At 44.0% G+C, this 25,196-nt stretch overlaps 1 protein-coding gene across 1 annotated transcript in view; it reads right to left on the reverse strand.

The window, feature by feature from the left end:
• LOC124798962 (neuronal acetylcholine receptor subunit alpha-7-like) overlaps positions 1–25,196 on the reverse strand; it is a 341,236-nt gene that overhangs the window by 132,173 nt on the left and 183,867 nt on the right. The window contains exon 5 of the mRNA XM_047262497.1: positions 5,900–5,975. Coding sequence (XP_047118453.1) covers positions 5,900–5,975 — 76 coding nt within the window. The remainder of the gene's footprint in view (positions 1–5,899; positions 5,976–25,196) is intronic.

Consider the following 25,196-nt stretch of genomic DNA (forward strand, 5'->3'; position numbering starts at 1 on the left):
ACATAATGGATGTACAGGTGCAGGTTGTAGACAAATGGTCAGTGAGAAATTGAAGTTCAGGTATGGCCGTGAGTGGTGCTCGGATAACCTGATGGTAAGGTGGCCGCCTCGCAATAAGCGGAAAATCCGGGTTCGAGTCCCGGTCCGGCACAAATTTTCGCCATCGTAATTCCATTATACAACTGATGGTTGTCCATATTCGAAGCTGCGAATACATCTCATGTATTAACAGTACTACAAGTTTGATTTTACGTCTACAGCCTACGGCTATGGAAAAATGGAAGGAAAGCTCCATAGTTCTGGCCTCAGACGGGCAATCTGGACCGACTGACAGACCTCCATGTCACTCTCAGCCAGTGGCGTTATGTGGAGGGGCGCAGGGCCAGCACACCGCTCTCTCAACTACCGTCGACCCCGCACAGTTTGGAGCCGTTGTTTCCCATCCAAGTACGCTACTGGCCATTAAAATTGCTACACCACGAAGATGACGTGCTACACACGCGAAATTTAACCGACAGAAAGAAGATGCTGTGATATGCAAATGATTAGCTTTTCAGAGCATTCACACAAGGTTGGCGCCGGTGGCGACACCTACAACGTGCTGACCTGAGGAAAGTTTCCAAACGATTTCTCATACACAAACAGCAGTTGACCGGCGTTGCCTGGTGAAACGTTGTTGTGATGCCTCGTGTAAGGTGGAGAAATGCGTACCATCACTTTTCCGACTTAAGATAAAGGTCGGATTATAGCTTATCGCGATTGCGGTTTATCGTATCGCGACACTACTGCTCGCGTTGGTCGAGATACAATGACTATTACCAGAATATGGAATCGGTGGGTTCAGGAGGGAAATACGGAACGTTGTGCTGGATCCCAACGGCCTCGTATCACTAGCAGTCGAGATGACAGGCATCTTATCCGCATGGCTGTAACGGATCGTGCAGCCATGTCTCGATCCTTCAGTCAACAGATGAGGACGTTTGCAAGACAAGAACCATCTGTACGAACGGTTCGACGACGTTTGCAGCAGAATGGACTATCAGCTTGGAGACCATGGCTGCGGTTACCCTTGATGCTGCATCACAGACAGGAGCGCCTGCGATGGTGTACTCAACGACGAACGTGGGTGCACGAATGGCAAAACGTCATTTTTTCGGATGAATCCAGGTTCTGTTTACAGCATCATGATGGTCGCATCCGTGTTTGGCGACATCGCCGTGAACGCAAATTGGAAGCTTTTGTTCGTCATCGCCATACTGGCGTATCACCCGGCGTGATGGTATGGGGTGCCATTGGTTACACGTCTCGGTCACCTCTTGTTCGCATTAACGGCACTTTGAACAGTGGACGTCACATTTCAGATATGTTACGACCCGTGGCTCTACCCTTCATTTCATCCCTTCGATACGCTACATTTCAGCAGGCTAATGCACGACCGCATGTTGCAGGTCCTGTACGGACCTTTCTGGATACAGAAAATATTCGACTGCTGCCCTGGCCAGCACATTCTCCAGATCTCTCACCAATCGAAAACCTCTGGTCAATGGTGGCCGAGCAAGTGGCTCGTCACAATACGCCAGTCACTACCCCTGATGAACTGCGGTATCGTGTTGAAGCTGCATGGGCAGCTGTACCTGTATACACGCCATCCAAGCTCTGTTTAACTGAATGTCCAGGCGTATCAAGGCCGTTACTACGGCCAGCGATGGTTGTTCTGGGTACTGATTTCTCAGGATCTATGCACCCAAATTGCGTGAAAATGTAATCACATGTCATTTCTAGTATAATATATTTGCCCAATGAATATCCGTTTATCATCTGCATTTATTCTTGGTGTAGTAATTTTAATGGCCAGCAGTGTAGCTCCTAAATCGGCTTCATGGCTGAGAGGGCCCCGTCCCAGTCCTCTCACCTCGGAATAATCCCTGGCCGTAACGGAAACTGAACTAGGGTCCTCGGCATCGCTGTCATCCGTGCCGGCCATTTTTTTTTCTATGTGTACCTTCCTCGTTTTTTCTCCCGTAGGAATTGCGAAGGCAACGACAGCGGGCACAGAGGTGTTAAGCAATCGTTCTTCCCCCACTCCACACGCAAATACAACAGAAAGAATCTCTAATAACTAACTCAGTGGGAAATGCCGTTTGCCATGCACGTCACAATGTCTTGTAACGTATAGATGTAAATGTAGATGCAGGGTGTAGAAAAGTACTTCTGCACACTTCGACAGGTGATAATTAAATCAAAACAAATTACAGTAGACAAGAAAGTACGAGTCACATGTGTTGGTAATGTTTGAATACGACATAGTCCTTGGAAGTTCACAGCGCCTAAAAGGCAAGGGTTTTAAGTCTGATGCGCTGAAATGTTACTAATTTTTATGCCTAGCTTTGGAGGGTAGGATTTATGTCTGAAACATGTCATGTAAAGTGCCGAATATAATTTTCTTACATAAGAACATCGTTCTTAGATGTTACCACTGTCAAGAAGATCCTGCACTAATATGCAGCCTGCTGCTTGTCACCTGAACTTCGAGAGCCAGTAGTGATTCTCCAACAGAAAGAGTTTCCTATTCAGTGGTCTGAAGATGACCACAGGTCGAAACCGGTCACCTTGATAAATAAATCGTGATAAAGACTGTTTTTAGTAGTAAATATTCGACAGAAGGGTTGTTTTGAACGTTTTGAGTGAGAAATAGTAACAACCGTCTCAGCTAATGCAAGGACCCATCTGCTGCTCTCTCAGATAACAAGCTACTAACTGGTTATCACAGAAGTGTCGTGAGATGAGCAGTTTCATATCGTTAATTGTGTTTACTAAAGTGACCTACTGTACAAAGAAGAATTCTACAAAAGTCCTAAAAGGCACACCGAGGCGGACGCTAACACTCAAGGGGCAATTATTCGTTGCTGTCAGCAGTTGTCTCGTGTAAACTAATGGGCACAACAGTTTGATTGTCTTGGCCTTACTGCTTCCAAGGTTGGGTGAAGACATTTCTTTTTGAAATTCTGCTTTTACAAAGGCTTCAAGGCGTTCTAGTTTACATCTGTACATGCTCATCGTTCCACGGGGATTCAGGTCACTGTAATAACAGAAATGTTGAGAGATGAATCGGAATAGGAATATCTGTTGGCTAACTACCAAGATCACCACATCCGATGGCAGTGGACTATTTTCGTAGCTACATGTGGAGAATATGCTGTGTTCCAAATCTGCGACGACGGTTTAGGACGTGTATGAATATTAAGAGCTCAAACGGGGCACCAAACCTAAGCAAAGAACGTGATGCCGAAAGGTGGAAGGAGTATGTAAAGGGTCTATAAAAGGGAGATGTACTTGAGGGCAGTATTATAGAAATGGAAGAGGGGGTAGATGAAGATGAGATGGGGGATATAATAATTCGAGAAGAATTTGACGGAGCACTAAAAGACCTAAGTCTAAACAGGGTTCCGGAAGTAGACTACGTTCCGTCAGAGCTTTTGATAGGCTTGGAAGAGCCAGCCATGACAAAACTCTTCCACCTGGTGTGCAAGATGTATGAGGCAGGTGAAATTGCCTGCAAATTTAGTGATATACATGGCTACTGTAGGCAGACTAAGTTGCGAATAGAGTTAGTAGTAACAAAGTAATACATTAAAACGTCATGCCTGATGCGGCAGCTTTCGGCATGTACAACGAAAATGTAGTAAGCGATAACCTTTTTTTCCTTTCATCATTTTGTGGGTGGTGTCAGGGAGAAAAATTTTCATAAAGGGCTGAAATTATAAATTATGTAAAGTTTGCTGCCAGTCGCTAAGTGTTCTCATTCTCAAAAAGTGGATGCATAAATCTGTGTATTTCCCTGAACGGTGCGTCGTACTCTTGTTGTTTTTTTGGACTAGGAACTTTCGCGGGCGTACGGAGAACAACTCATCAAAGTTTCATCTCAATCAGATGAATGGTAAAGGAACACATAGGGGACAACCTCAGAAAGAAACATTCATTTTTATTTTTGAACATTGTCAGTCCTAAGTATTTAAAACGGTCAACTCCACTGATTGTTTGACCTCCTTCGGACAGAAAAATTCTCTTTTACGGGAGTTACGTGTCAGAACCTGTATGTATTGAGTTTTGTTGCAGTTAAGTGTTAATCTATTCTCTCCGGCTACCCCAGTATCGAGACCATTTACGTTACATTAGATTTGTGTCATATTGCCATATACAAAGATAATATTGTTTGAATAGTATTTCATTTTTGGTTTCACATCATCATATATACAAACATCAAAAAAGTTTTACATCACCCCGGTTCCCAGAACTCCTGCAGATAGACGTTGGCTGTGGATATTGTATCACAGACACAGTCCTTTTGACTGTTCAGAGATGTCATTAAACCGGCTCAGAGATGTGAACAACCATGCAAGAGCAGCGCCTATTAGACAGAGGGGGTCCGACAACCGATCAGTTCCAGTCATTCCACTAGGAAGGAGGTACACGGCTCGTGTTGTCTGTAATTCAACCATGCCTAGACGGTCAATACCGCGGTTCTATACCGGCCGCAATGTTACTTTGTGCCAGCAAGGGATCTCAACAAGGGAAAAGTCCAGGCGTTTCAGAGTGAACAAAAGCGATGTTGTTCGGACATGGAGCAGATACAGAGAGACAGGAACTGTCGATGACATGCCTCGCTCAGGCCGCCCAAGGGCTACTACTTCAATAGATGACCGCTACCTACGGATTATGGCTCGGAGTAAACTTGACAGCGACGCCACCATGTTGAATAATGCTTTTCGTGCAGCCACAGGACATCGTGTTAGGACTCGAACTGTGCGCAATAGGCTGCATGATGCGCAACTTCACACCCGACGTCCATGGCTAGGTCCATTTTTGCAGCCAAAACACCATGCAGCGCGGTACAGATGGGCCCAACAGCATGCCGAATGGACCACTCAGGACTGGCATCACGTACTCTTCACCGATGAGTGTCGCATATGCTTTCAGTCAGGCAATCATCGGAGACGTGTTTAGAGGCAACCGGTCAGGCTGAACGCCTTAGGCACACTGTCCAGCGACTGCATGGTAGTCATAACGGCTGTGCGTTAATGCCATCCTCCGACCGATAGTTCAATCTTGTCGGCAGCGTATTGGCGAGGCATTCGTCTTCACGGATGACAATTTTCGCCCCATCGTGCACATCTTGTGAATGACTTCCTCCTGCATAACGACATCGGTCGACTAGAGTGGCCAGCATGTTCTCCAGACATGAACCCTATCGAACATGCCTGGGACAGACTGAAAAGGGCTGTTTAAGGATGACGTAACCCACGAACCACTCTGAGGGATCTTTGCCGAATCGCCGTTGAGGAGTGAAACAATCTGGACCAACAGTGACTTTTTGAATTTGTGGAGAGTATGCCACGACGAATACAGGCATGCATCAGAGGGCGTTCTACTGGGTATTAGAGGTACCGGTGTGTACAGCAACATGGACCACCAGATCTGAAGGTTTTACTATATGATGGTACAACATGCAATGTGCTGTTTTCATGAACAATAGAAAGGGCGGAAATGATGTTTATGTTGATCTCTTATCCAATTTTCTATACGGGTTCTGGAATTCTCGGAACCGAGGTGATGTAAAACGGTTCGAGAATTCCAGAACCTGTATTTATATCCAAATGGCCAAAAACTGAATCCTGTGATACTCTTCACTTTACACGACCCCAGCTTGATTCAAATATTTTCCGTGTTTGTTGACGTTGGACGACAACCTCATGCTTCCTACTTTACAGATTTTAGGTGAACAACTGTTGACCTTCATCCGTAATCCCATTAAGTTCCAGCTTAAGCAAAAGTATTCTATGGTCCACACAATCGAATGCTTGCATCAACTAGGATGAGACGAACATTTTTCCATACTTACCTATGAGGTACCACTCGCCGTTGGTGATGAAGTCGGAGAGGTCCCCGCCCTCTTCCGAGTTGAGCACCAGGTCGAGCTGCACAGAGTAAAAACAGTCAACGACTAACTGCCAGTGCTGGCGAATCGAGGCGCATGCTGCGTGCACTACATGCTGCGGGGATCCGCACCTAGCTTTGCGCGTATGCTCGCCGCGGTTGCTCACCCTGAGGGGTGCACTCGCTACGAGTGACTTCAAGAAAAAATTTTGTGTTTTAGTTGCAACAAAATGACTGTGGCACATGTATGGCCCATGCATCTGGTACTTGGTGTGGCAGGTGTCAGAACCGGGCAGAGTGGCGCAGCTGTAACAACTTGAATTTGTAGTCGGAAGGTGTGCATTTCAAGTCCCAGCCTGGCCATCCTCCTGAAACCTTCCGTAGTTTGCCTAGTAACTGAACGCGAATTTGGAGATGGTACTTCAAAATGATGTGAGTGGTATTCTTCTCGATCTGTTAGAAATGTCAAAGAAATAACATTATCCTACAGAAGGAAACTGAGTGGCCAAATTTCGCAAGAAAAGTTGTTCCATATGATGGTGTGCCGGGTGTGACACCTTAGTGTTGTGGATAGATGAGGCGTTTGGCACAAATGTAGACACGATATCTGGGCAGCCTGTTCCAGACAGATGTTTAGTGAAATGACATTACCTCGAGAGTTGACGGACTTTGAACTCGGGACGATAATCGGTGTACGACACATTAGTCATAACGTATCGGAGATTTCCAATTAAGATTTACGAGATCAACACAGTCTTAATCATATCATAAACATATCGCAAAGATAAAGTTTCTAACCGCGGAAATCGCCACTCAGGGCTACCGTAAGTGTTGGACGAACGGACCACATTTCGTCCGCAGAGACATACGGGGCAACTATAACTGAGTCATTCGTTTTCGAAGTTACTTTTTGTCCAAAGTTTACATGTACAAATATGAACCGTAAAGTCACAGAAGTTGCATTCTACTCACCAGTTTGCCTCACCAGAGCAGTGTTTCGACAAAATGGCGACAAAGCAAGAAAAGAGTTTTTGTATGTTGGAATACGCGAGATGTTTACCTGTTTCAACTGTGCAGCGTGCATTCAGAAGGTATTATAGGAAAGAACCGCTATATAAACAGAGCACTGTACGTTGGTATCGAAAATTTAGGGAGACTGATTGTCTGTATAGGCCAACGGCCTTTCAGCAGTGGTAACACCGGTTCCCGTCAGATCACCGAAGTTAAGCGCTGTCGGGCTGGGCTAGCACTTGGATGGGTGACCATGCGGTCTGCGTAGCGCTTTTGGCAAGTGGGGTGCATTCAGCCCTTGTGAGGCAAACTGAGGAGCTACTTGATTGAGAAGTAGCGGTTCCGGTCTCTAAAACTGACGTACGGCCGGGAGAGTGGTGTGTTGAACACATGCCCCTCCATATCCACATCCAGTGACGTCTATGGGCTGTAAATAAAGAAAAAACATATGCACCATATTGGTTACAGCAGTCGCCTACCATCCCGTGCCCCTATGCTTACACTTCGACAAAGAGGCCAACTACTGGCATGGACTCGCGAACATCGTTACTGGATCATGGAAATAATGACGGCTTGTAGCACGGCTCAATGAATCCTGCTTTCAGTTGCCTCGAGGTAATGAACGCTAAAGAGTGTGGCGTATGACCCATGAAGCTACAGATTCTGCGTGTCAAGAAAGCCGTGTGCAGACAGGATGTGGGTCTGTTGTGACATAGGTTGTGTTCGTATGGGCGTAGTTAGGTCCTATTCTCTGGCTCAGGGACGAATGACAGGTGCACGTTATGTGGAAATCCATACAGACCATCTATATCCTATTTTAGCGTTAGCGTACTCTGACAGAGAACCCATGTTTCAACACAAGAATGCGACATGTCACAGCTATTTTGTTGCAAGCTAGTAGCTTGATAAACACTCAAGCGAAACAACGACATTGACTTTGCTCTCTAGAGCTCCCAATCTTAGCACAAGCGAGCATTTGGGGGATTCAGTAAATAGCCTCGTACGTCGATGAACCCAGCACAAATTACGATGAATAATTGTAGATAGTACTCCAAATTCCGTGGATCAATACCTCTCGAGAACGATTCTAACACCTCGTTGATTCCATTCCTCGAGGTGTTACAGCAGTTTCGAGGACTCAAGGGGGAGCTCTCGATTCTAACTTCCCATGACACTCGTCCACTCACAAGTGTAATATCGATATTTATAAAAGTTGATACTTTCCCCGGTATCTCGGGATTTCACTATTCTATTTTCTGCATACTATTTCTGGACATTGAACATGATTAATCACTTTATTTTAAACGCCCTTTCAAATAAACCTTTTAAAACGAAGGTTCCTTAAGTATTTCCTGTATCACATTAATATAAAGCATCTCATCTATAAGGCGAGTACTTCATTATTTTTCATGAATTACTTTTATTTTTAATGAATTTAGTTTGACTATAGTGAGTGAGTTAGCGCTTAGGTTTTTATGAAAACATTTCTGTGGGGCAGGGTAGCAGTATTTGTTGTGGCAAATCGAAAGAAGACTTGCGAATTTCGTAACTGTTGTGCAGAAGTGCAGTTCCAACTCTTCTCCGTATCCGACGTCGCTAACACATGAATATGGGGTGGCGCTGTAAGACAGTTTGAATTCTGATCGTGGAACAAGTTTTCATGGTCGGTATTTCGTCGTCGAGGAGAAGAGAGGTGCTGGCAAACACTTTCTGTTTGCTAGACTTTTCGCAAATTTCCTGGTATAATTCCAAACCTCTCCACGGTGACTAAAGCAGTGTTGTTTAAGGATAATGCACCTGTCGCATGGTTACCGTTCAGAGGTGCGGATGCCTTGGTTTATCGAGTGTAGTAAGCTACGTGCGGCCACCATGATCAAATCTCCCATATTTTTCGCCCTATCAACAATACAAACACAACTCTAAATTCCAACCCTCTCAGCGCAGTCACCTACATCCAACAGGTACGCAAGAAGGAAGAAAACTTTCAACACTAGGCAGCTGAACTTACTATCAGTATTCTCTCAGCTAACAATGCCATACGACTTGTTTTACTTTCAATAATATTTTTTCAAAACGATTTTATCTCTATAATGAACGTACCATTTCAATTGCTAATTATTTATGAGATCTTGTTTTGTTTCTGCTTACCATCTAGTTTAGGAAACCACGTTCCAGGTACGCCAGCTCACGCTGGGACTATTCAAGAAACGTAATGCGCTGGGTCTAAAGCTGATTCACAACATTCGTGTACGGTGCACGATTCCCTGGATCGATTTTCTCCTCGCTTGAATGAACAATACATGACATAAGCACAGTCTTGCGAAGATGCCCGGTTAAATGAGGGACTGCAGCTGTATCCTCATATGGAAAATATATACATGAAGTGAAATGGGCTCCGCGATACAACTGCTTTTGTCGTTTGAAGGCGGATTGTTCATAGAGGCCCGCCACTGATCTTATTCATGTAGGGCATCCCAAAGGTACTTGAAAGTACAACTGTAAGTTTGTGTAAGACCTTCCACGCTCATATCGTATCAAAGTAGATTGAAGGAACTCCATGGGTATGGAGTATTTTACTTCAATCCAATCAAGCCATGTGAGATGGAGATGAAAGATATAGACGCGCTATGCACCATCCCATTACGCGTCTTTGACATATAAATACACATCTATACTTCGCAAGTCAACTAACAGCATATGGCGCAAGGTATTTCTAGTATTCGCGAATGGTGTCCGCGAAGAATACCTGTCGGTAATAGTCCACATGAGCTCGAAAGCTTCCGTTTATCTTGTCAGTGTCTCTGGGCGAGGTGGTGCAGTGGCAAGACACAGGCGCTGTAACTGGAAGGATAGCGGCTCATTGCCCGTCCAGAATTCTCGCTTTAGATTTTCCGGGACTTTGCTAAATAGTTTAAAGCTAAAGCCGAGTTTGTTCATTTGAAAAGAACGTGCCAGACTTCTTAACCAGCTCAGGTTTTCTCTCCGTCTCTAATGAAATCGTCGTCCATGGGATCTTTCTTCCTACCGTCATGATCATTTCAAAAGGTGAGTGTGGGAAGAAGTATATACTTGCTGAATCTTCTTGAGCGGTCATGTGTCCCAATAGCGTCTCAACTAGCTCTCAATAGCATATACGTGATGATGAATCCTTGTTATTTTTAGCTTAGATAATAATAGTCATGACAAAACTTACAAAGCTTGTTCAAAAAGTAATGAGTTTTAATGGAGGGGAAAGTCTTCATCTGCTGTCTTTCACGTATGGGCTTCATTTGATTTTAGTTTATTCCTGTCTGTAGGCTCCGTCGAGCTTAAAAGTGCATTAGTCTGCCGTAAGAGCTGTGCCATCATATTCTGTGCGGGACTCGAATAGTCAGCTATGGTGATGGTGGCCATGATCCAGAAATTGTTCAGAAGCCAACGCATTTCAAAAACTGCTGCTCTGATATGGTACAACTGCTTCAAATACCGTTGACATAGTGTGGGAAATGAATCCCGTATCCCGTGTAGAACGCCCATCGAAGGTAGAAACAACTACTATACGCGATGTGTGCGTGATGTGTTAAATTCAGGCCGGCCGGAGTGGCCGCGCGGTTAAAGGCGCTTCAGTCTGGAACCGCACGACCGCTACGGTCGCAGGTTCGAATCCTGCCTCGGGCATGGATGTGTGTGATGTCCTTAGGTTAGTTAGGTTTAAGTAGTTCTAAGTTCTAGGGGACTTATGACCACAGCAGTTGAGTCCCATAGTGCTCAGAGCCATTTTTGTTAAATTCAGACGGGCGGGTAAGCGTTCGAATGTTTACGGACCCGGAATTGATAAAATGACTGTTCGCGCCATCTTTTCCCAGAATTTTCAGACGAGAAAACGAACAGCTCGTCCCGAAAGTTACGACAGATGCTATGTAACAGACGAGGAATGTTTTTACAGTATGATAACAGCGAAGGAATGTTTGTTTTTGAGAACGACAACGAGACAAATCTCCAAAGTCCCGAATGGCACACACTAGCAATTCCCTCATTAAAAATTCTCGAAGAGGTAGATCAAAGGCCAAAGCACGCTCATCAAATGGTTCAAATGGCTCTGAGCACTATGCGACTTAACTTCTGAGGTCATCAGTCGCCTAGAACTTAGAACTAATGAAACCTAACTAACCTAAGGACATCACACACATCCATGCCCGAGGCAGGATTCGAACCTGCGACCGTAGCTGTCATGCGGTTCCAGACTGAAGCGCCTTTAACCGCACGGCCACACCGGCCGGCCGCACGCTCATCGTCTTCTTCGTTACCAAGGGCGGACTCCGCCACGAATTTGAACCTGAGGGACAGACCATCACGAGTGCTTCCTACGTGGAACTGCTGGAAACATTCATGGGAAGGGTCAACCGAATAAGGCGAGCCTTTGCCGCCAGCTGAAATATGTATCATGAGAATAGACCAAGCCAAACCTCACTTTTTGTCAACAACTACCCTGACGGAACGACGCTGCTACTTTTCCCCAGTCCCCCTACAGTCCCAACATGGCCCTGGAGAACTTTCCCAGATCCACCGAGCGAAGACAACACTCAAGGGGTAACACCACAAGACCGTAGCGGTGATTGAAGCTGCTTCGACGCGCTGCTGGAGGGACATTCCCCGAGAGCACTTCCAGAGCGCATTCCAAGTTCAAAGCGATGTCTTAAATATGTTTCTCCCAAATTTGGGCTCATTATTTCTTGTACGAACCTTGTATCATTACAACACCGACAACGGTTAGTTAGTTTCGCTCTACGGAAAATTTCTGTGTTTCAGGCTGGGAAATTAACTTGATTTTCTTCGATCCGTGATGTAATGGTCCTATGCTGTTACCGGAGTAGTTTGCATCATATTCTTCTTAGCAACCCGTAGAAAAGCAGTCAGGGGATATAAGACCAAGTGGCCACGTATCGGGTTTCTCTTTATCAACTATCTGAATAGTTGGCGTACAAAACGGAGGCAACACACTGATCGTTTCCGTATTTGTGTACATTCATGTTTGTGCATTCACAATTGTCACATAAGCAGACATGTCTTCAGATCAGTGAATGTTTGGGTTTTACGGCAAATTCAGGTTGTAGTTCATCTAGAGAGTGCTTCTTCACAACTATTTTAACATTGACTTCGGTTTTTACTAACATAAAGATCTTTGAGTTGCTCTTTTACCTGATTTTCTGATTTTTTCTCTTATTTGTAAGTAAAATCTGGTGATGCTAGGACTCATTCAGCTCTCAACTGTCACAGGTATGTATCCGGTAGAGATAAAGGCGTAGCTCTGTACTGACAGTCTAATCACTTCGTTTTGTGTAGATGCGGGATAGCCCACATTATAGTTTTTGTGCTTAGCGAAAATTTATTAGTTGGTGATTCAGTGGGAGTCAAATTTGCCTAAAGAAAAGAGGTTTCCTTCATACTTTGCTGAAATTCTCTCGCCTATGATAATGGTAGCAACTGGGACGTAAGTTTTGCCAATGTCTCTGTGGCGTGTGAAATGGAGGGTTCGGCTGTGGGCGTGCTGGTTTCTCCTAAATTTTCGTCGCTCGAGTGGATTCTCTTCTATGTGTATTGTGTTGTTCTAACGCAGTGGTCATCAAACTACGGTCCGCGGGCCGCATTCGGCGCAAGCCAGGTATACGTGCCGCATCGGACGACTAATGGCCGAATACAAAAACGTCATCTAACGTTAAGAACTTCTTAAGCGTGTATTTTTCCTGTTCAGTAAGACAAATACTTACAGATACAGCAACATTTTAAGATGCGCTTACTTTTAATAGACATTGGTGAATTCGGCAGTGAGAAAAGTAGGCCGCTTACCTCAGGGACAGAGGGATAAGTAGTACGGCCACTGCTGGGTTACAGGGCGTGAGGAGAGGAAAGTTTTATTTTTTGTCATCTGACAACTCACGTGAGTGCGTGGCTCCTACAGATCAAATTTCAAACGACAGTAGCTGGGATTCGTGACTATGTGTTATGGAGATGGTCATCTTCAAATGCAATACATATCTGTAGCAAAGAATATGGATAAATTAAGGCTATTTTAATACAACGCAATGAGTAGAAGTACAATGGCATTCAAAACATTTAGTAAATATGTGAGATCGTGTCTCATATTGCGCAATATGTTTAAATATAAGTTCAGTTACTGTTTTTAATCAGTTATTCATCCGCTCAGACAGACAACACAACACCACTTCGTCAGGCAATTACAGTGTTGCAACTTTGAGGTCGCGTGTGGGTTGCGAGTGGGAGGGAGGGGGTATGCACGGATGTGCAAGCAGAGGTTGGGGCGAGGGGGGGGGGGGCACAGGTGGCAGCAATCTGAAAAACAGAAGTCGACACGAAGTGTTCCGAGTGGTGTCGATTTTTAACCATCAGAACTTGGGGCCTGGTGGCCAACTTATCGCGCCCTTACTATAGATAATCTATTAAGGGTTCATGACATAGTAATTTGAGTAGGTTACCGGTTAATAACGAGATCGGTACATATGCGGTCTGAGGTATCGCCTCACAGTGTCAGTATTGGTTTCTGACCAAAAAAAAAAAAGACGACCACTGTTCGATCGTACTGCTAGCCGATTTTCCTAGTTGGACTGAGTTGGTACCGAAGGCAGCATAAGTGGTTTCCGTTATAATCTCGTGGGTGTTATTTACGCTTCAGGCTGTTGATAGTTGAAGGGGTTTACGAACGCACGTACTTCGCTTCTGTAAGTGGCCAACTTGTCCACATACCGCACACGTATTGGGTTGACCCTTATAAATGGGCGGGATACAATAAGTTTCCACATTAATGTAAGACGCTCGAACACCGTTATAGACTTTTAAGTTGTTATCCGTTGTCCTCTCCTCCTGTTTTATTTGGATAAAACTGTTTAAGTCAATACCGATTAAATATGTTCGTCCGGCATTTCAAATGGATCGGTATGTTTCTACCAGTACATGATCCCTCCGGCCAGGACCGAGCGAGGTGGCGCAGTGGTTAGCACACTGGACTGATATTCGGGAGGACAACGGTTCAATCCCGGTCCGACCATCCTGATTAAGGTTTTCCGTGATTTCCCTAAATCGCTTCAGGCAAATGCCGGGATGGTTCCTTTGACAGGGCACGGCCGACTTCCTTTCCTATCCTTCCATAATCCGATGAGACCGATGACCTCGCTGTTTGGTCTCTTCCGCCCCCAAATCATCCCAACCCTCCAGCCATCGATGTCGGTAACTTCATGATTTCACCTGTTGGGGGTCACAAAATCACCCTCTACTTTAGATTTGTCCATGATTCGTTGACATGCCAGTTGTGAGCTGAAAAAACTGTTTTTTGAAGTAAATTAAATTGAAATGTATATCTATCTTCTAAAGATAAACGTTGTTCGACAATAAGCCAATAATCACTCATGGCTATCCTCGGTTTGACACAAACAATGGGGCAGTTAAATCGGTGCGTATTCTTTAGAATTTCTTCCATGTTAGCCTTATGCTCCACAGGAGCTTACATACCGTTGCTGCAACGTCCGACTTAGCTGCAGTACTCTCTTGTATGTCTGTCTCGCCCGACCTCTACCGCGCAGCTAGGACGTACAGTAAATACAGCACGTCCTCGCACGGTGATCGCCGTAGCCAAACTGACGAGCTATAAAGACACGACTCACGACACTCCGTCACACCTCTATTCTGCCATGACTTCTCTCCTACTTTTCAGACCTCACAGATTTTTTCACGGGAGAGAGGAAGACTGATTTACTCTAATGAAGTAGTCCTTGTGCTTAAGCACTAAGACTCTCATTCGATGATGATGACGATGATGTTTGGTTGTTGGGGCGCTCAACTGCGCGTTTATCAGCGCCCGTACAAATTCCCAACCTTTTCTCAGTCCAAACTCGCCACTTTCGAGAATGTTGACGAAGTGATGCGGACAACATAGACATCCAGTCATCTCGAGGCAGGTGAAAATCCATTACCCCCGCCGCGAATCGAACCCGGGACCCCGTTCTTTGGAAGCGAGAACGCTCTCATTCGAATTGCGACTGACCAGACATTTGTTAGCCTGTGCACGTCAGCAGTCGATCCTGCAATGCAATCGTGCTGCCTTTGTCAGCGTCATTTGGACATACTTGAACACCCTGTTTACGCTTTGAAGGAAAATACGCGCATTCGTGATAGCTTAGCAGCATTCAACACTCTTTAAAACGAGGTTCGTATAATGCAGGTACGAGTTTCTAGTTTCAAAGCTAAGTTTATTGATTGCTACTGAGCTGTAACGATTGAACGTTGTAACCGCTACGCCGCATCTGTATAAATGGATAATACTATATAAAGAGTCTGTCCTGGTGGTCTATTGATACTCCTCTACGGCTGCCGCCTAGACAGGACTTGCCAGCTAGCTCTTGCTTCGCGCGCGCCGGCAGAAACAGTCGTTCAGCAGGTCAACTATTTTGAGTACGACACAAGATTGTCAACATCATGGAAAACTTGTACGAACGATGTACTATGAAATTTACCTTTCAATACGAATTTGCACGCTCCACGATTTCCGAATTCGATGACTGGCTCTTTGTAAAGATTAAGTTGAAACATCATGAAATAACTAGCTTGAAATACAATTTAGTTGCGGACACTGTAGAGGTGAAACTATGCGGTGATGATACTTGTGTTACAGTAATGACTCAACCCTCAGACTGGTGATAAAGTAAGGTTGCGATTAGTTACCCTGGATTGAGCTTACAGATTTTTATTCAATTTATTGCCTTTCGGGTCATATCCATCCAGCCATTTCAATAGTATTGTCAGTTACGACGATACAGCGCAACACCCAATCCCTGAGCAGAGAAAACCTCCGACCTATCCGGAATGTTACAGTCGAATCATGTCTTCAGCTTGCCTTTTGAAATAACAGCGGGCCACATTAGAAAAACATTCCGTTCACGGCGTGCTTTTGCAAGTGACCAGAGAAAAACGGACGCGAAATGAATCCTACGATATCGATTACGGCGTAAAGAGCATGAAAATTGATTATAAAAAGTACATTCCGTCATTCATACCCGCATAAGGTTTCCAGGGCTAAATAATTTACAACGGGTAGCCGCGCCCTTGCTCATTGAAACATATCAAAACCACATACCCAGACACATCAGCTCAGAAATACTCTTGTCCATTCGAACAGAGACGTAGGACACAGCAACCATACCCAAGAACTCACCTAAGGTCCAGGCGACGCAAGATGCTCCCTGACAGCTCGTAGTACTTTGGCCTGTGACGAGCCAACGGCTGCAGGCGACAACATCTACAGAACTGTGACGACACTTAGGCGCTGCCATAGACAAGTTTATAAAATCGCTTACTTTACTGATTCGCGCCCATCCCATTGCAGGTATCAGGGATCAACATGCACCGACTCAACTGGAGTACTAGCGTGGATAATTCGCACGAGAAACCATTTGCTGTTCAGAACGCAATTAAAATTGCTGCACATAATGATTTTAGCATAAGATCTAAGAAAAAGTTTGGCAATTTCACACAAATTAAACGCCCTTCCTTGTCTGAGTCCATTACCCCCATTGGGGGCGTATACGTTTACTATTAAGAAATGTTGGAAACACGTAGATATTCCGCTTCCACTTTCTAAAACCGCTAGCGAGTTAAGGTTTAATCCTTATTTTCCCCAAACGCGATCGATTTCTCAACAAAAATCATGAAGTCAAACAATAACGACTACAGAAATACTGCCCTTCAGGCACAGAAAGTAAAAGCAAATTCACTCGGTCGGGAACGTGACCCAGAACAGCAGCTTATTCCTAAAACTAATAAACAAAGCAGCGCGGAACGGCGGTAGCAGAAAAACAAAAACACTGCCACGCTTGTAGACCTCGCGTCTGATATTCGCATAATCAAAATAAAACCAGAGCAAAGAGAGGATGCATCAACAACTGTCGCAACTCACCAAGCCGAAAATAAACAAGACGAGCCTCCGGCAAACTCTCAACACAAACCTGAAAGACTGAAGCGTGTAGCGCGCAGACAGACATCCGAGGAGACACATGATTTAGAATTTAAGCTTCAGAGTGCACGCAAAACGCTCAAAAAAATACGAGAAGAAGTGCTCATCAAAGGAGCAAAAGGGCGTATCATCTTCCGAAGTAGACGACGATGATGCAGCTATGAAAACTGATGTACAGGTAGCCGAGCTTATGGATACAAGAGTCACGCATACACCAGCAACAAGTTTAGAATAGTCGGAAGACACGGAAGACTTCAAGCGAAATTTCAAAATAGCAGTAGATAGTTTTAAAAAATCATGGTTGCAAAACACTAACACAAATTCTTTACGGAAGAATGAAAAAAAAAGTGGTATAAGCTGGCCTCGGGGAAGATGAGGTTGGATTCCAGAGAACAGGAACACGTGAGGTAGTACTGACACTACCACTTATCTTAGAAAATAGGTTACGGAAAGGCAAATATACGTTTATAGCATTTGTAGACTTAGAAGAAGCTTTTGACTATGTTGGATGGAATACTCTCCTTGAAACTCTGAAGGCAGCAGGGCTACAATACAGGGAGCAAAATGCTATTAACTTGTACAGAAACAAGACACCAGTTGTAAGAATCGAGTGGCATGAGAGGGATGCAGTGGTTGAGGAGGGAGTGAGACAGGGTTTTAACCCATCCCTGGTTTTATTCAATCTGTACACTGTACACGCAGTAAAGGAAACCAAAGAAAAATTTGGAGTAGGAATTAATGTCCATGGAGGAGAAATAAAAGTTTTGTTTGCCGACGACATTGTAATTCTGTCACAGATAGCAAAAACTTGGAAGAACAGTTGAATGGATTGGAGCATATAAATAGACACTCCGCAAGCCACCGTACGGTTTGTGGCGGAGTGCCTTGAAAGGAGGATATAAGATAAACATCAACAAAAGCAAAACAAAGATAATGGAATGTAGCGGAATGAAATCAGTTGAAATTGAGGAAAATAGATTAGGATATGAGACACTTAAAGTAGTAGATGAGCTTTGCTATTTGGGTTGCAAAATAACTGATGATGGATGAAGTAGGGAGGATATAAAATACAGACTGACGATGAAAAGAAAAGCGTTTCTGAAGAAGAGAAGTGTCTTGACACCGATTGTAGGTGTAAGGGCTAATAAATTTTTTCTGAAAATACTTTTGCAGTGTGTAGTCATGTTTGGAAGTGAAACATGGACGATAAACAGTTTAGACAAGAAGAGTATAGAAGCTCTTGAAGTGTGGTGGTACAGAAGAATGCTGAAGATTAGAAGGGTAGACCATGTAAGTAATACGGAGGTACTGAGTATAAATGAAATAGTTATTGGGAGATGAAGAGGCTTGCACAGGATGGTGTAGCATGGAGAGCTGCATCAAAGTAGTCTTCGGACTGAAGACCACTATCACCACCACCACCACCACAACAACAACAACAGAGTTGTTTCCGATACTGAAATCCGAAACTTCGAAAAATATCTGTATGCCACCGATTTAGGCATAGTATTCGTAGAAGAGCTAGTTTCGACATTGCTGACTACGTAGTAGAAATCCACGTTGGGAACGAAAGTAGTACAGCTATAATGTGGAAACAAGTAATGAACCTTAGCTCGGACGCAAAAATTGGGTGTAATTCACGCAGACAACGAAGTACGTTTTATTGGGATGAAGCTGGAAATATTTTTATTCGACCTTATCCTAAAATCATTACGGACGGCGATTTTAATTGCATTTTAAACAAGGCATGTCAGAATCCCAATTTAAAATTTTACCATGAGCATCAGATTTTAACGGATGGACTCAAATTAATTGACTCTTGGACACATTTACGATGGCAAAAACATGGTTTTACTTATTTCAGTTCCAACTCGAAGAGTTGCCTCCGTAGGTTTTCTGTAGACAAGGTTTTTGCACAATTCATTTCTGGTAGAGAAGTTAGGGCATGTGCCGTTTCAGACAATTTGCCTATCAGAATTCAGTTAAACTTGCAAAACCAAAAATCTTTCGTGGGGAGACGCACCTGATACAGCAACCCGACAATTATAAGAGATCCAGGGCTGATTCAGGCCATTGAATAAGTTTGGAAAAAATGCATTCCAGAAGTTTCTAGTTACATTCGACGCATTGATTGATGGACATGAATGTTTGAAAATCCACGACTAAGTAAGTGCGATATCAGTTCGCAGAAGAGAAAGATTACTGGAGGACGCAGATAAACGAATTTTATTTTGAGTTCTACGAGTTCTAGAAGTTCTGAGCACTCGCTACATGCCATGGAAATGCAGATACTGAGAAGAGCATTAGACATTTCTCTGCTCGACCGTATCAACACTACAACGATCTGACAACTGGCTGGAGTCGTTCCAATAAAACAGATGATGCAAGAATGGAAACATATCATACAGTCACCTACCGGTTCGGTCATCAGTTCAACCTACCGTCTCGCTGTCGAAGACCAGAAAAAGCGATAAAGACCTATAAAAAAAGATCTGAGATCAATAAGCCTAAATCCTTAGGAAGTGTTAGAACGTAAGAAATGGCTTGCATTCCCCTTCCAACGGGATGACGCTAGTAAGCAGAAGTATTTCTACGATATCTATACTCCAAGACAACGACCAATAATGAGACCAGTTCACATAAGAAACCAAAATAATTACACAGACGAGACATTCACTGGAAGGAACCAAAGATAGGGCGCGCAGTATGATAGAAGTCAATGACGAAAAAATCTCCATCTGCCATATGATTAGAGAATCGGAAAGAGCTTGACAGACATTAATTACCTACTTGAGAGGTCTACAGGGAAATGTCTACAACATCCAAGCCATCACTGGACAGCACGTGACCGGTTATTTACGGACTGAAACTAATGAAAGCATGCAACAGAATCTGTTCGATGGCATCGCAAGCACGATCATCGAGAATGACAAAGAATCAGGTAGCAAAAAAAAAAAAAAAAAAAAAAAAAAAAAAAAAAAAAAAAAAAAAAAAAAAAAAAAAAACATTTGTGATGAGATCGAAAACCGAAAGCAGCAGGCTTCGACGAACCCCTTATAAAATTTTACGCTGAATTTTGGATTTTATTAGACAAGAACTCAATGAAATGAGTAACGGAAAACTTCACGGTATCAGACTCTCCTCTCGATTTACAGAGATTCTCAGTGTTAATTCCAAAAAGGTGCATAGCATCAATTTGCTCCGACTTCCGCCCTCTCCATAGATTGAATACAGATTTTAAAATCTTTACGTGGATAATTAGTAACAGAATAAAATCAATCTAGCCTCGAATTATCGGACATTACCTAACGAGCGCAGTTAAGGTCGTTTCATGTTAAACGCCTTAGTCAAGTGTAGGGATCTAGCCCATCCGGCTAGCCGCACGGTCTAACGCGATGCTTCCCGGGCGGGAAGGCGTGCCGGTCCCCGGCACGAATCCGCACGGCGGATTAGTGTCGAGGTCCGGTGTGCCTGCCAGCCTGTTGATGGTTTTTAAGACGGTTTTCCATCTACCTCGGCGAATGCGGACTGGTTCTCCTTATTCCGCCTCGGTTACACTGTGTCGGCGGTTGCTGCGTAAACACTGTCTGCCCATACGTGTACACCATAATTACTCTACCACGCAAACATTTGGGGTTACACTCGTCTGGTATGAGACATTTCTGGGGGGGAGGGGGTCCACTGGGGGCCGAACTGCACAATAACCCTGGGTTCGGTGTGGGGCGGCGGTGGGGTGGGTGGACTGCTGTGGCCTGTTGTGGGGTTGTGAGCCACTGAGGGCTACGGCAGGACGAAGCCTCTCCGCCGTTTCTAGGTCCCCGATTTAATACATACAGACATAGAGATCTAACATGTTTGAGGTGGGTGTGTAAAAATAAGGGAGCACTGGCCGCCCTCGATTTTGACATTTCATAGATTTAGTCACACGTTTCAGACATGTCCGAAACAACAGATACCATCTTCATATAGTTAAGGCTAACCGGCCATTGACTTTCTTCTGTGCGGATGCACACGCATTCCTCGAACTCTTACGGGATTCGGTAAGATTGTCTGTCGCGCGTAATGAGTGTAATGGGCAGGGGCACAACGAATGTAATGTGTGAACGTTAAGTTGGGCATGTGGGTCTCGCGGGGAGCGTGCAAAGAATAAATCCCTGCAGTCGCACTATCTTCTGTGCCCTCGGTGGGTCAGATGGATAGAGCGTCTGCCATGTAAGCAGGAGATCTCGTGTTCGAGTTCCGGTCGGGGGACACATTTTCAACTGTCCCCGTTGATGTATATTAACGCCTATCGGCAGCTTAGGGCCTTGATTTAATTATCATTTCATAATAGTGTGTTGTCCACCTTTGCAATAGAGCAGCGATTCCACGTGGCATGGATTCAACAGGGCCTTTGTAGGCGTCTGGAGGTATGTGGCAGCACAGATTTGTGTGCAGGTCACGAACTTCAAGTAAATTACGAGCCGGTGGCTTGTGAGCGTGGAACTTGCTCCCGAAAGCACCTGAGTCATGTCCATCGCGTTCAGATCAGACGAGTTTGGTAGCCAATATCGAAAGTTCTCTAGCTTGCTCCTGAAAACGCTGTTTACGATTCTAGCATCTTACTGGAAGGTGACATCGCCGTTGAGGAAGACAGCAAGCATGATAGGATGCTGGTAGTCTACAGGAAAGCCTATGTAGTCCACGGCTGTCACGATGCCTTCAATGACCACCACAGCTCCCTTGGGAGATTGAGTACTCGACAACGTCTCGTATCTTCCCGATGCACTGCAGCAGATGTCCGAGGACGAGTTTAGGGCTGCCCGAGCAGGCATGCCGGCTGTTTCACAGCTGTCACACTGAACATGTATCCCACGACGTCCGCTCCCGGAGCAGTGAAGTACTGTCAGCTCTGCTGCGAGCGACAAGGGGATCAGCCCAGAAGGGACCCAGAGAAGCCAACGAAACCGATCATCAAAATTCTTTTTACATTACAGATTCTTGGAGACAAAACACCATGTGTTTGGCACTTAATCTGAACGAGGGTTGAGGCTTCTCATGCGTGGGTACCTACAACGCAACCAAGTGTCATTCACTCTTTCGGTCTGCAGTGGTCATTATGATTTCGATGATCAACGTATATCTCATGATCATTTTCGTAGATCGAGGAACTAACCGTATGTACAGTCGTGGACAAAACGAGCGAGACCCCTCGCCTTTTCGTTATGCTGATCCGCACAGCTTTAAAGTTTGCTACACAGCATAACAGGCAAGGCGACGAAGTGCTACCAACATACTACGCAAGTTCGCATAGCTGATGTGCTGAGATACCTAGCACTGGCGAAACTCGCGCTTCGAAGACGCCGCAACATCGTCTGCTACCACTTAGTGGGAAGCAAAATACCTCAAGTATAAGCCAATGTGTTGTATTCGCATGTCTGTGACTATGACTTGGATCTAAACTGTGGTTAAGGATTGTACGTATGCTCAGATAGCGAATCTAACATCATGAATAAAGACAGGGGGAAATGAATTAAACGTCCTTCCTCTTCCGTAACATCAAATACAGTTCAGTTATTCTTTCTTAAATGAACTGCGCAGAAAATCATTCACCAGAAGTGAATAACTTTTTAGCAACATCAGAAGATATTAACAGCTTGCCGGCGCGGGTTAGCCGTGCGCTCAACGGCGTCATATCGCGGACCGCGCGGCTCCTTGCGCCGTCAGTTCGAATCCTTCCCCGGGCATGGATGTGTGTTGGGTTAGGTAGGTTGAAGTAGTTCTACATCTGATGACGTAAGTAGTTTGGTGGCATAGTTCTTAGAGCAATTTTTTTACCTTTCGCGTAAATTTTCTTTACATAAACGGCCGTATCTTTAGATTGGGTTGACATAGCTCACTTTTTTACACCAGTAAGGGACCGTATTCCGCAGGAACTGCGATACATTTCCTCTTATTATGTCCACCAGTACTTGAGGTAAACGGGTTTTAAGGGTTTGGTAGACAGATAGACAGTCAAGAAAGTGAGATTAGTAGAGTTACATTTTTACCGATTTACGTGACGAAATCCTAACAACGAAAATAGCTACCACAGTTACTGAAGATGCGGGCCGCATAATAATTTCCCCTACTCTTTATTCGAAATGTTCCAGTTGCAGTCGATACATCAGCATACGAAGAAATGTTACTGTAACAAACCTGCTTCAATGCGACGCTCGTGGTGTTCGTAATTTCAATGTTTCGATTGTTTCTACGTTTGGAGTCAACCAAGGAAACAGGCCACATCTTACTGAAGAATGAACATAACAATGAAATATAAGAGTTGATATACGAATGAAATACAAGCGTATAGGAATTTAAAAAGGTTGTAATCCCTGAATGTACCGTACAAACATATTTTATGCAATACATGTTTGACATTGTAAAACCCAGAAGTAATTTTACAATTAATATAACGCCTTGTATTCCCGAACCTGATAAGGAACATCGTGTAGTAACCTTCTTCGGACATGGGTAAATAAATGTGAATAATAAAATAAATAACAACAATATTTGCGTTTAGAACACGGGGCGCGGAAGTGAGAGACCGTGACGATAACCGCTGGGCCACCATTTCGTCTGAGATTATCGCCTTCTAAAATGAAATAAATTACGTCGAAAACTTTTACAGTCGTTTTCTCAGAAACGGTCAAGCATCCACGAATCTGTCGAGACAAGTGTTCGCTTATTTTGAGCCCTCTTCTACCGAGCGAAGTTTCTGGGAAATCGGGTTACGGCACTTACCGTGTTCTCATCAGCCGCTTCAAGCATACTACAATGGCAACGCAGATGTCGCCAATAGAAGTGGATGGAGATTATATGCGAGGAAGACATTCGCCACGGCTGAAAGGCGTCGCGTTGTTGAGACAGAGCTAAGCCTTATTCGTTCATTGTGATTGTGACAGTCGTATTGTTCTGACCCACTAGGACAGAGTTACAAAGAGACACAAAAAGAGACATTATTACGTATACTTATTATTATTCAAGTTGATTTCATGGCTCTACAAGGTCGTGGAATTTGCCATAATATATCCATAATTTATTAAAAGGAAAAAAGTGAACATTAAGCGTATGATGTATAGAACTGTGGTATGGAAATAGCAATGTTAATAACAATAATGGCGAAACAAATCTCATTTTCTCGTCCATCGGTATTAGAATGTCAACAAAGAATTCTGTATCCGCGCTTTGTAAAACTGAAGTGCATTTGACATGACTAAAAATTTTATAATCCATTTAGTTACCCATTTTATTTGCCCGAGTAAACTCTTCGGCCGGTTTAATCATTACATATCCCCAGAAGAATTCATCAACTGTGGCCAGCTATCAAATTTCCCGAGCTGCAAAACTAATAGTTACAAGAGAATTTATGAAAATTTTTGTTAACGAAAGTTCATTAAACTCAGGTTAAATATTCTTGGGTAATAGAACTTCTTTTGAATGTAACATGAGTCGCGATTATTTTGTTATGAAAGCGGAATTGTGGTTTTAGTAATACCATTGAAATCGTCGTCTTCTTGACGCTGATGATGGTGTAATGGATTCACTAAATTTGTTGAATTGAAATACCAGGTTTATAAAAAATACTTGTACGATATTTAGGGTCAGCTCTCTGACATAAAAAAGGGAAAATAAAGTAAACGTACGTTCAGAATTGTTTAACTTATTAGGCCGTTGTCCACCTGTTGTTGATTCCAGGGGTAATAGCTCTATTTTATTAAAGATCCTTATATCACCTACAGACTTAATCATGTATTCGTGTTACCGCGCTGCATACGCATAATAAAAGTAAATTTTCCTTATTTACTATCCTTCTTGGTGTTGAAATTTTAATGGTCAGCAGACTATGTCTGTCAAGATTGTTTGCTTTCGATCATACCTTCGACGAAACACCATTGGAGTTACATGTGCAGTAGGTCCAATAATGAAGCGGAAACATCAGAACAGTTCTGAGCACAACCGTCGCTCTCAGAAACATATGAAGTTAACTGAGAATAACCACCGACAAGTATAGCATCCTGTCGTACCGAGCCTTAGACGTTCTCGCCATCTGTAGCAGGGGAGTTTCATTGTAGCTCAGGTACAGAGGAAAGTGGTAAAACGATGCGATGAGAGGTAGTACAAGTTGGGTTTTACGGCTGTGCTGTTGGCTATAATAGTGATCACCGGAACGAATGCGCAGTGTGACCTAGGGCGGCCTTTGGACTAATAGGAAAAGTTCTATGGTGTGATG

This window comes from Schistocerca piceifrons, chromosome 5 (genome assembly GCF_021461385.2).
Source record: "Schistocerca piceifrons isolate TAMUIC-IGC-003096 chromosome 5, iqSchPice1.1, whole genome shotgun sequence".
NCBI classification, from domain to species: domain Eukaryota; kingdom Metazoa; phylum Arthropoda; class Insecta; order Orthoptera; family Acrididae; genus Schistocerca; species Schistocerca piceifrons.